At 40.0% G+C, this 12,812-nt stretch overlaps 1 protein-coding gene across 5 annotated transcripts in view; it reads right to left on the bottom strand.

Moving 5' to 3' along the window:
- TBC1D4 (TBC1 domain family member 4) overlaps positions 1-12,812 on the bottom strand; it is a 101,747-nt gene that overhangs the window by 26,678 nt on the left and 62,257 nt on the right. For all 5 annotated transcript variants that reach the window (XR_014942062.1, XR_014942063.1, XM_015851632.3 and 2 more), the window contains exons 4-10: positions 10,958-11,062; positions 9,142-9,274; positions 7,238-7,329; positions 6,294-6,404; positions 5,616-5,735; positions 1,828-1,902; positions 578-804 (exon numbers count right to left, since the gene is read on the bottom strand). Coding sequence is in view for 3 of the 5 variants with exons in the window: in XM_015851632.3 (XP_015707118.2) it covers positions 578-804; positions 1,828-1,902; positions 5,616-5,735; positions 6,294-6,404; positions 7,238-7,329; positions 9,142-9,274; positions 10,958-11,062 (863 nt within the window). In the remaining 2 variants the exon portion in view is untranslated. The remainder of the gene's footprint in view (positions 1-577; positions 805-1,827; positions 1,903-5,615; positions 5,736-6,293; positions 6,405-7,237; positions 7,330-9,141; positions 9,275-10,957; positions 11,063-12,812) is intronic.

Raw genomic sequence — 12,812 nt, 5'->3', positions numbered from 1 at the left:
CAGAAGAATTCTGCCTGGCTCCTGAAGCAGAAGGATCCCACATGACATTAGCTGGAGAGCTTCCAAACAGGAAGGGGAAAGAAGTTACAGAGGGAAACTCCTGCAGAAGGCAAACAGCAAAACTGCATGCCTCACAGTTCAGAGGAGGCATTTAATCCTTAAGTCCTTTAGTGGGATTCTTCAGTAGTTTTAATTCTGGACATATTTTCCAGGAGTTTGGCTAATACAGCAACCAGCTGTCAAAGCTGCCAGCACTTATCCCAGCATAAATCCTCAAGCTACAGCCTCTGCAGTTAGAAGTGCTGAGGATCTCTTCTCTGTAAGGCTTGCCTGTGGCACAGCCAAAGGGCTCAAGCTCAGAACTGGCAATAAGCAAACACACAGACTGGCAGCCAGCTGGCTATCTATCCACTGGCTTGCTGCTTCTCCTGAGTCACTAATTTAGGGATCAGCCAGCTGCTGCACCAGGCTATTCTGAGGCAAAGAAGACAAGCTGAAAGTAAAGCAATAAACCCAGAGCAGCACAGAAGCAGCTCACATCAGAAGCTGGTGTGCTGACACTGCAGATGGGACTTACCTTGTTGGCTCAATGGTGCTCTGCCGCAGCAGCGGGGAGCGGGCGCTCAGGGAACGGCCATTCTGGAAGGTTATCCGCCGCCGAGAGCTGGAGGGAGGGTGGCTGAAGGTGTGCGCGCGTCTCCTGAACTGGGGGGAGTCTGAGTCCTCCTCGGGAAATGGCTGCCAGGCTGAGGACACCGGGGATGCCGGAGGAGTGGTCGGTGGAGAGTCGCCCGGAGAAGCGTCCTGGAAGGAAGTGCTGGAGGAGTGAGGCCTGCAGGAGCTTGCCTAGCTCCACCAGCCACGTGCAGCATTGGGGCACCGGAGCCTCTCCACCCTCTTGGTCATGGCCTATTGTATGCTAATTATCACCCAAAGCAGACATCCTTTGGTAAGTAACGCTGAGGCTTCAGCGTCCTTCTTGGCGGGGAAAAGAAAAAAAAACCAACAACAAAACAACCAACCAAAAATGGAAAGAGAAAGGAGGAATAACAATTCATATATTATGCAAAATCATACTGTTTATTCTAGACCTCTTCTTAGAGGATCAGCATCCCAGCTACTGGACTTGGAGCTCTTTCAGGAGAAAACAGGGACTGAAAAGACCGGGGAAACGGCTGTGAGCTATAGTTTCCTTGACATATCATGAGCATGTTTCCTGTACCGTCACAACGATATCCTGGAAGAGAGCCTGTTATTACACAGCCAGTTTGTGAGTAACTGTGGCAGGAAAACCATAACAGAATCTCCATCTCCTGGGAAAAACTGCAACCAATCCCCGCATGAGGTCAGAGGAAGAAGATTGAAAACAGGAAATAAAATGAAAGTGAACAGCGTTTCTCCCCAAGGCCCCTATAGAACATCCCCAACAGATGTTTTTAGGTCAGCATTTTAACCTCCCTAAAGCAACTGTTACTTACAGAAAGGAGTCCTCACCTTCAGAGCATTTCCTTACATTGAGCTACTTACAATTGGTTCAGCAAAGCTGACCAAAAATTCCACGCTTTTTGTAAAAGCAAAGGAAACATCAGAAAATAGCCCAAACACCACCAGTCTGCCAATCAAACAACAGATTAAAGCCAAAGCTCCAAAACAACATATATGCCAGCTTTCCTACAACCTCCACCCCACAGTGGAAACTCTTATTTGAGTTTAGTAAATTGATTTGCTTTGTGCTACTTTGTTCAAACTGAAGAAAAGAGGCATGCTCATGCTTCATTATCACCCATGCATGAAAGTGTGCCCATTTGAACTAAGCTCCTTACGCACTTTGTCAGAAGCAAGGCTGTTACAGCGCTCAAAGCTGTCCATGCTTCCCAAGCGGCCTCGCATTCTGTTGGCTCCCTGCAAGAAAAAAAAAAAAAAAAAGTGAATAATTTAGTCTAGGCTTTTTGCTTTTCCCAAAGATTAAGCAAAAATGGCAGCAGCTGCACAGGTGAGTACAGGACAGCCCTGGCATGTGATGTGTTTGATAGAAGACATCAGATAATGGGGCAAGTACTGGATTTTGCCAGCAGTTCTTTTCTTCCCTGAAGAGTTTTAACCAGATAGCTCTTGTCTGAAGCACTAAATATTCATTCATGTGAGATGGAACATCTGAGCTGGCTTGAACACCAGGCTGAGAAAACCTGCAGTCTTTTATACTGCACCCTGTATGGCAGCTATCAGATGCACTTGCTATGACCTCAGAGAACTTATTCCACATCTAGAGATCTCAGACAAATTAAGTCTACCTGGGAAAAAGGAGAGAATGTCCCACAGCTGAGTAAGTGCTCTTTGGCAGCAACTCCAACCAAACAAGGTTGGATATGAGCAAACCTTTTCAATGGCAGTGAGGTTAGCACTGAGGCAAAGTTGACAGAAATTGGCATTAACAGATTTTGGCTGAACCTGTTCAGAGTCATCTGGTTTCACAGAAAGACATTACAAATCAGCAGTGCTTTCTACTTCCTTCTGCCTGTCTTCAAGACCCACAAAATACAGGCAACATTTACAGTTGGACATTACTGACTGTGGAAATAAGTTGTTTTCACCACCTTAATGGGAAAAAGAAGTCTGAGCTTTAAGAAAAGCATAGACAGACACAGGACACAGTAGCTCTTCTTGATGTTTCTGCAACTTAGTGGGGAAGTTTTGTCAACATTAGCAATGTTTATTTAGCCAGCTTTTCCCTGGTATGGTTTATTTTCATTTTCAAGACTTACAGTGCCTCTTAAGTACATTATCCTATTGAAGCTCACTACCAATGAATGCTCTGTCCAAAGGGGATGTCTTCACTGACCCTCATAACATAGGAGCAAAGAATAACTTGGAAGCTTCTTACTTGATTTAAAAACATGCTTCTGGCACTCTAAGAAAGGCTTTTTGATTCAGAAGAAACAACAACAAAGGTTAGCACAGCATGGGCTAGTAGAAATGTGTTCAGAAGGTCAAGAAGAGGTTATATTTATTTTTTCCGAGATAACATGTTAGGAAACCACAGCCTGTTTTCAGTTCAAACTTGACAAAAACAAGATAATTCCAGCAAAACAAACAAGTGAAAAAGTGGAATTCCTATGGGAGAAAGAGATGCCAGAGCACAATACCCAGCATGTTTCTCTGCGGTGAGTGGTGAACAGCTACTCATTCAAGTAACTTAAAATGTCACTTGATGATATTTATCCTAGCTATAAAGCTATTCCCTTCAGAAGTCTGCTTAGGTATCTGGCAACCATATAATTATTTCTAATTTGCTAAGATAGAGGCTGCTTAAGTCTCACCTCTTATTTACTGACTTACATATATATACACATACACACATATAAATGTATACACACACACAAATATATTTAAATATGCAATAAGATGCTGAATGTCAGTTTTATAAGAACTGACTTTCTTTCCTACTCTTTTTGTTAATAATTACACTTTAAAATAAAGATGGTAAGTCATATACAATTAGGATTCCATAACATTAATACCATATTACTGGAAGCTGGCTTAAGGGAAAACAACCAACCAAAACAAAAATCCACTACACTAATGGGTATTTGGTACCTAAATACCTTTTGGAATTAACTGTGATCAATTAGACTTGTTATAATAGTCTGATGAAGAGTAAGAACTATAAAACAGCCATTATACAACATATGTACACATGTATCAGACACAGAATGCACACACATACTGTACAGAAACAATCATATAGACTCATCAAATGTCTCCAGTTGGAAGGGACTCACAAGGATCATCGAGTCCAACCCCTGGTTTCACACAGGACAACCCAAAAATCAGACCATAAGTCTAACAGCACTGTCCAAACACTCCTTGAACTCTGGCAGCTTGGGGCCATGACCACTGCCCTAGGGGCCTGTTCTAGTGCCTCACCACCCATTGATTTCTTGATTTAACCAAATTAATAGTGGCTGATCTGCACTGTAAATCATTTTTCTAGTTCTTGCACTGTGTGACCTTTAAATAGATGTGCAATGATGAACCCCTCCATGCACCACGATTCACTGCAACACAATGCTGCTCCTGACCTCTAGCAGTTACAAGCAAAAGATGAGACAACAATTCTCCTAACAGCAAGTCTTCTTCACAAATAAGCAAACTTAAAATGGCCCAACATGGATTTAGATGTCCACTGCTGTTAAACTAAATCACAGACTGAAAATGGATCCTTGAGCTATAGAGTACAGCATGGTACAGTGGCCCTGGTGAGAAAGGAACATAATGTATCAGAAACAGCAATTGATGAGTTCTAAGATATTTCAACTTCTAAGATATTTCAACTCAGCAGTGCATTTCTCATAGAAGATTTCTCCTTCACATAATACAAATACTGTGTCCGCACGTGGCCAAGCTGCTTTTCTGGGTTATTCCCAATGATGTACACCATTTCCACAACCACTGCAGAGTTCATATCCCACTGTCAGAGTCAGATCACATTCCAGTCACACATCCTTCAGACATGAGAAAGAAATCAGACTCAACACAGGCATGACTGTAGCTGTCATCAACTGATAGTATTTCATACTGATGAAATTATCCAGATCTTATGAACATCATCACTCTTTTGCTCTTTCTATATTCAGACCAAATTCCAAACATGTAAAATTTGCTATAAAACATAATCCAGATTTGACCAGGTGAGTATTAATCCTACAGTCAATCCAAGGTCAAATTCACTCTTCACCTAAGTAGAAGCCATACTAAAGCTTCACCATTGCAAATAACATTTTTATTTCTTAATACAGAATATCTGTGATATCACAGGTTTGCATGTTACTTTATGGCATGCTCATAAAGCTGCAGGACAACTGCAATTTAGGCCTTAGTGGCATAGTATTAAAACACTTTTTAAACTATTAGTAGATGGAGCTCATCTTCACTGCTTGAATTATATTTGGACCTCATCGTTTGTATCACAGCTCACTGCCCCTTCTGTCTAGTGACACACAAGACACATTCACATTGTTCTGTTACTTCTCTATACATTCCTCCTCTGCATGTAGACAAGGGGCAAAACCTGCAATTCAGACATTTTCTTTAAAAAGCTAATTAAAGCAAGAGATTTCTAGTAATTATCCACATTGTGCCTGATTAGCAACACTGATATGAGGAGCAATAATTTTTTCCCTCCACTTTTTTTTTTTCCATTTCTTAAACAAATTGATTTTATTTTTCCTATAAAAAGAACCCCTTAGCTACTACTTTCCAAGATGGTTAATGACCAACATGAGCTTTAGTTATGAGAAACAAGGTGTTAACTCTCAGTTTAAAGAACTCTAGTTTATTTAGGTGCATTTAATCACTTAAAAACAACAACAAACAAACCAATGTACCCCTTTGTAGGATAAAACCATTCAGCCCTTTCTTTCTGTTTCCGTGGCCTTACCATAAGCTTTCTAGCCTAGTTTAGACACCGTCAGCACAGCCAGAACCTTCAGATTTCAAAACGGTGATCTAACTTCATCACGTAAATTGAGGCCATAAAACGAACAAACAAACATCCGATAGGACTTTATTGTCAAGGATATCTGGGAGAACTGCTGACAACATTTTGTTAATCTTACCCTTGAGAAGATATTTTCCAGAGAGCTAGTCAAGGATTTCTTGGCCTTGTTTTTCAGAACGTCAAGTTTAAACCTGCCGCCACTGGTGGTGTTTTCTGGAATCACACTGTTAGACGCAGTCTGTTAATATAAGCAAGGACACAATTCAGCTTTGGCAATTGTTTTCACAACTGCAGACCTCCAAAGACTAGAACTAAACCAAGTTACATAATAGGCAATATATCCCTATTCTTCATTTTAAATATAAATTTAAAAACAAGTTAAAGAGCATTATATCCCTAAAGACTATTCTGTAAAAGCATATACATTGAGATCCATTTCCTTTGCCAGATAAAACAGTAGCTCAGACTGACATCAATGCCCTCTTCTTTCTTATTTTGTTCTCCCTAGAAATGACTTTTTGAGACTGGGGATCAGGAAGGACAAGAAGGACAGAAGTGGTATCCTTGCACTGGTAAGAAACAAACCTACAAATAATTGCTTGTCTTCCTCCCTCTCTTCCTAGGCATGTCACAGTAAATTAAATCAAATTACTTCTTTTTCCATCATCTTCTCTCAATTACAATACTCAGTTTCAGCTATCCTTGATGAACTTTAGCAGCAACCTTTCTGGTATTCAAGGTTACATTTGAATATGAAGGGGAGGAGGGAGAGAAACTGCATGAAGTCAAGCTTTACCGATGGAGCTTCACCAATGTGAACGTGCGTTTTCTGCTTAGCTTCACAGAGTTGGCGGAGATGTAGGATCACAAGCTCATTTTCTTCCTGGTCATTCTCAGGCTTCATTTTCTGTTAGTAACAGAACAAAGAAAAGAAAAAATTGGTCTTTCAAGTCATTATTTACTTATTTTCACTTCCATGAGTATACATTCTTTGAATGTAATACACTGACAATCCAGATGCCAAAGTGCACAATTAATGAGTCACATCACACCATCATTTGTCTGCCTTTCTACTCACAAGTAAAATAGACCAAAAAATTCCATATGGAGAATGTTGCAGGAGGAAAGAGGGACCTTAACACTACATTTTTTTCAAAGGTTGTCTGCTTTTGTCTAAGCTTATAAATGGGAAAAAAAGAACCCATATAAATCAAACAGGCATTCCCTTCTTGAGGCTGCTAGAAAGCAGAGTAGACTTTGAAAGCATGAATTACTATATAGGTCATTCACTCGAGTACATTTGCTTGCACCAGAATTTTGCCTCAGAATTTAGGTCAAAAGAGAACTTCTGAAAATGCCAACCAGTTGCCTGGTAGCCACATATCTCACCCACTTTCAATTCATTCTCACATCACTTTCGGGTAGAGAAAAATGTTTACAGATGAATAATTAATTTTAGACATAAAATATCCTCTGGGTGAGAACAGAAGAAGTTTAAGCAGACATGGGAACCAGAACTTCTCTGATAGCAGTGTATCATCATTTAACCTCATCATGAGGTGAAGTTAAAGCATACTATTTCAGAATGATGGTTGATGGAACAACAGTAAATTCTAATCTAATTCTACCAGTGACATAACAAAACAAAACAAAAATAACACATAATCAAAAGAAAAACACATTCAGTCCATTTTGGCATGGGCTTTTTCAAATCTGAGACAACGGCTTCTAGCTTATTACCTGAACACGTTCAAAAATGTCTGCTTGCTCATTATCAGTTAGTGATGACAGATGCCTCTGAATTACGAGCTTGGCTCTTGGTGGGTAAAGTCCTGACATGAGAAAAGAGTATTAAAGCTTCAGGATTCCCAAACAACCTTTTGAAACAGTTTTGATAAAAACAAACAAACAAACAAAAACATCACAATGGTACGAAACACATATAAACTTGTATTTAGTTCATAAAAGTTCAATGTGTGATATTTGTATATCCGCAGCATACTTGATAGGACATGCTTTAGGTCTTTCTGAACCACAAGGTTTTATCTCATTTTGATAGCAGTAAAAACACAACTAACAGCCGCTAAGCGGCTGGTTCCTCTTAGTACAAGGTTGTGATCCTCCACTGACATCTGCCTTCCTGGTATCAAGATCACTGAGATGGAAGCCTGATATCTGTACAGGAGGGGAGGAAGAGAGGAACAGACCATGGATAAGATCTGAAAGATACTCAATGCACAAGAGAAGCTACCAGAGGCTTTTCATTGAAAAGTTTAGATGAATTTCTGAACAAGGAAATGAAAGGGTAGAGGCCATACAGAGAACATCACCTTTAAAAACAAGAGCAACATAAAAGCTATAAGAAATTAAGAAAAATTTCTGATCTTCAGAAAGGCCCACATTTGCTCAGACCTTATTCTAGGAACCTACAAAAATCCATGGAGAAAAGAACTGCCCTAGATCAGATAAAAATACATTCTCTTCCACCCAAGACAGACTATCATCCTAACAGAACTGCAGTCAGAGCAGATAAAAAATTTCAAATGTCATGAAGTCCTGGGTTTGATTACGGTAGAATTCTAGATTCAAAAAGAATAAGAAAGCAAAACAGACACTCGAGTCTTTAAGTCACTAAGCAGAAGTCTAAAAAAATTCTACCACAGTATTTAATTTGTTGCCATAGGAAAGATTTAACCCAGTCTTGCAAGTATACACATTGAAGATAATTATGCTGCCTCAGATGGAAGCCTCTATAGTTTTCTATTCAGGGAAGACTTTCCCAGGTAAATCTGCACTTCTGAATATCTACTGCTGAATCCAGAAAATAAAATGTCAACAGAATGTCAGTCCTCTAAGATCTCATACTTCACTTTTCAACCACCAGAGGGAGATAACTAGCAATTATCATCACCAGACCGGGAGATAAAAGACTATTATAACATACTTCTTTTTTTGGCTAAGACACTTTGCAAAGAGATGTATCAGAGTGACAACAAAAATAGGATGCTGCTATCCATATTTTTAATTCAATCTTGCAAGATATTTTGCACGGGTTTTGTAATACCTCACTTCCACAGAAACCAGAAAGAGTTGTGCATTCATATTTGAAGTCAAGTAGTTGTCTTGACTTATTTTAATAGATGTTAATTTCCTATCATTTGTTTACTATGATAGAAAGGAAACCAGATTTCTGAGTATCTAAGTATCTAAGAGAACAAACACAAAACTTAAAATGAAAAAAATATGACTAAAAATGCCTCCCACAAGAATAAACACATGAGAAATTAAGATCCTTTCTTGATCACTAGTGTCTCTATGATTCATTTTGAAAGAGTGTATCTTCAGGAAAGGGAGAACTGTTGGCTTTTTTTGTCTCTCTTGACATAAGATAAACATGACAATAAAGGAGTGAGTATGTACTTATAACACAATCTATATTATACTCAGTTGCTCATTACTGCAGATACCTCCATTCAGCTGCACAGAGTGGAAAGCAACGGAAAGACCTGCTTACTGGGATACTTTTCTCTCCCTTCTCACATCAGTTAAACTGAAAGTGCAATGTTGACACAAATTTTACGTGTACAGTATGGTATTTCTAGAATAATTAGGCAAAAAAAATGTAATACAAATTCGGCTGTTACCTTCAATTCTTTCACAGAGTTTGTGCAATGAATGCATAGGACAGGCCTCACACAGCTTAACCTGTGTCTTGGCACTTTGAAGAGCTGCAGCAGTGCTAAAGGCTTGCTTCAAGGTAAGCATTACCTCATCAACCTGAAGGGGAAAGAGCGAAAAGACAACATGTAAACAACAGTGCATGCCATATACATCAAATAAGATTCACAGCTTATATCAGAGCTAAACCTGTCTGCTGTCTTCTAGAGTTCAAGGTTGTATCCCCTGCTTTTTGTCCATTCTTCAAAGACAAAAGGCAATGCGTTTGCTACCTGGACTTCAACACTCGTGTTTTCTGAAACCTCCAACCACCTTGCTGACACAGAGGATTTAGTGATGGTAAATGGACACGTAAGGGTGGAAGACAGAAGTCTGTATTTAGAATGGCCTCCACATCTAGATTGTGTTGTGTCTAGGACGTATCTGCATGCACGGGCACCTAAATACTTCCAGAGATTCACCTGCCAGTGCATTTAAAAAGAGCTTCGGAAACATATCCCTCTCAAAATACCAATATATGGTTGTTAAGAGCAAGCCAACAAAGATACCTCAAAAGAAAAATAAACAAAACAATGTTAAGCATACAGATTCTGACCACACCAAAATCATGAGAACTGTAACTAGGTTTAGAGCCAACGAACAAAAGCCTACTAACACAGCCTGCCTGACAGCACCTATCTGGAAAACACCAGGCTTTTACAGCCCTACACTCCCACAGTCAAACCTCTGTTGATGATCAAGGTGTCGCATTTGAAGGTAGATCAGTAACAAATGCTTTGTACTGCAATGTGGACATTCACATGCAAAACAGTACCTGACCACATAGAAGGATTCACAGATATTTTGTTTCTTCAGAGACCACAGTTTAAGTGCCTCTGAAGCAAATTATGAATGATCAGATTTATCAATAAGTCAGGTGCAGCATTTCATGTCAGTACAAAGATTACACTGAACTAGTAAGACTCACATCAAGCAGTTACCTCTGTCAGTTAAATCACTGGCACCAGGTACCTCAGCTGAAGCATACATACTTTATGAAACTTTTATTGGATTTTTTAGTTGCACACATATCACGTGTGAACTCAGGTTTTCTGAATCTTTGATCAGATGCTGTTATTTTCCTCTCCTGAGGAACAAAACAGATTACGGCAAAAACGAAGAAGCCTCCGGTGGCGCAGTGGTTAAGGACGCCACTTTGCAACACCAGAGGCCTGGGTTCAAATCCCCCCTGTGGCGCAAGTGGTAGAAGTGCCGCTCTGCTACACAGGAGGCTCGAATCCAGGGGGTTGGACTTGATGATCTCTAAGGTCCCTTCCAACCCGCACAGGACTGTGATACTGTGATACTGTGATGTGCAGGATCAGGCAGGTTGTAGGAATCCTATCTTGAAAAATCTGTTTGGGTTCTATCAGCAGCTTTGTTACTGATTAAATACAAGTAATTGCATGATTAATAGGGAACCAAGCACCTCAGCAATAAGAAATGAGAGTTACAATCAAATACAGAGTCCAAACATGCTTGCAGCTTGAATATATGAACCCATCCACCTGGACTTTTTCTATTTGTTATTGACATCCTCATCAGCAGAGCACTAGCATAAGTCTATAGAAGAACAGAACACGTGTGTTTCCTATATCTTCATTTCAAATTCACAACTGAGGTTCAGAGGTGTGAGACATGACCATTGAGACTCAGCTTATAGAGCAGAACAAATTCCCAGGGTGTTGGAAATGCTTTAGACACAATCCAATGGAAATGATGGGATCATTTATAAATACTCACCAGAGACTCACTTGCACACTGGAACACATAGCAAACATACTGGCTTAATGCAGGTTCAACAGATTCCCGGCAAATGAAGCCAAAGTGATCAACATGTTTTATACCCTAAAAAAGAGTTTTGTATTAAAAATAGAGAGTTTAAAGTAGTTTAAAAACCAGCATCATTGGGCTATTTTACAAACATGTTTCATTTCTGAAGTGAAACCAAAACTAGTCACCAGACTCCAACACTTCTCAACACGAAAATTTGAGAAACTATAAATACATGCTTCTAATAATCTATTATACAACCTCCGTAGTTAATTTTTAAATGCTTTTTGTTTGGTTGTTTTTTATTTGCACTAAGAAATTACATGAAGCTGTAGTTCCACAGCAATAGATCTGGACCTGAATGTCTTCCACGAGGAAAACAGATAATCAGGGCAGACGACAAAGCAGTTTGAAGCTGTAGACAGCAGCAGGTCAAGGGGAAACTGTTCTAAGCTGGGGTCGGGGGAGGCGGGAGGCGGGAAGATTTAGGTTGAATATCAGGGGGAAGTTCTTTACAGAAAAAATGGTTAAGTGCTGGAACAGAGAGGTTTTGGATGCCCTTTCCCTGGAGGTGTTCAAGGCCAGGTTGAATGGGGTCCTGGGCAGCCTGGTCTAGTATTAAATCTGGAGGTTGGTGGCCCTTCCTGCAGCAGGAGGGTTGGAGATTTGTGATCCTTGAGGTCCCTTCCAACCCAGGCCATTCTGTGATTTTGTGTGATTCTGTGTTTGAAACAGTCCTTGTAGGGAAGGCTGCATGCACTGAGCCCACACTAGAACATGGGACTGAAGTAACATCAAAGTAGCAACAGATCCTCTCTTTCCTGTAAATAAAGTCTGAAAAACACCAAAAGGAGCAGGGAATAAGCAAAGGCATTTAGAACTCCAACTGGATTCTTAAATAAATTCTGTTTTTAGACTGAGTTACATATGAGAAGTTTCATGAATTCCTACACATTACTACTGATGTTTTATTTCAAGATACTATTCTAACTGCTGGAGAGGGAACACTGCCTTGCTAAAAACAGCATGGAGGAGATCAAAGACAGCTGCTTCCCAAGAAGCACGATATTCCCAGTCTCAATTCAAGGAACATGACTCACTATTGTTAAAGCTCTTGCCAATGTTTTTATCATCTAAGTATGGTAATAGCAGATTCTCTCCAGAAGAAAGCCTAATCCCACAAGTTCAAATACATCAGGAAACAGAACTTGGTTGCTTGGATCCATCTCCAAAGAAAACACCTATATCATAGAAGAGGGGAGGAGGCCAAACAACTTGTCTGTGTCTACAGAGGACACTCCAGACAAAACTAGTAACACACTACGTGACACACTGAACATGTTGTCGCTACTCCCAGCAGATTTTAAAACTACAAACAAAATTCCAGAGGATAGATTTGTGCCACCTAAGGGAAATTTAAGTGCAGAGACATTCTAAGAGGTTACAGCTTCCATCATTTTAGCACAGTCCACACCAATTCTGACTTAAATGAATCCTTTTTCACGTAACATGCAAAGTCTTCAAAAGAACAGTAATAAAAACCAAACAAACAAACAGACGGATACACACATTTTAATCAATATTACTGTGAAAGATTGCCCTTGTTTTGCAAGGGAATTGTGTTTACTTAAGGTGGATCAGAGAGATGCCAGTTCCCTCATTGCTGACCATGCCTGGACAAGCCTACTGCTGTCAGATTTGTCAGTCTCCGCAGGAGAACATGCATAGGGGAGAAGGACGTGACACTTGCACCACCAAAGCGTAAGCAGTACGGTATGTTCCTCCACCACTTTTCTTCAAGAGCGGTCTGACTCAGAATGCCAAA

The sequence above is a fragment of the Coturnix japonica genome, chromosome 1 (genome assembly GCF_054131305.1).
Source record: "Coturnix japonica strain WE chromosome 1, WE-NBRP24, whole genome shotgun sequence".
In the NCBI taxonomy this organism is placed as follows: Eukaryota; Metazoa; Chordata; class Aves; order Galliformes; family Phasianidae; genus Coturnix; species Coturnix japonica.
This window is presented reverse-complemented; position numbering and strand designations above follow the sequence as displayed.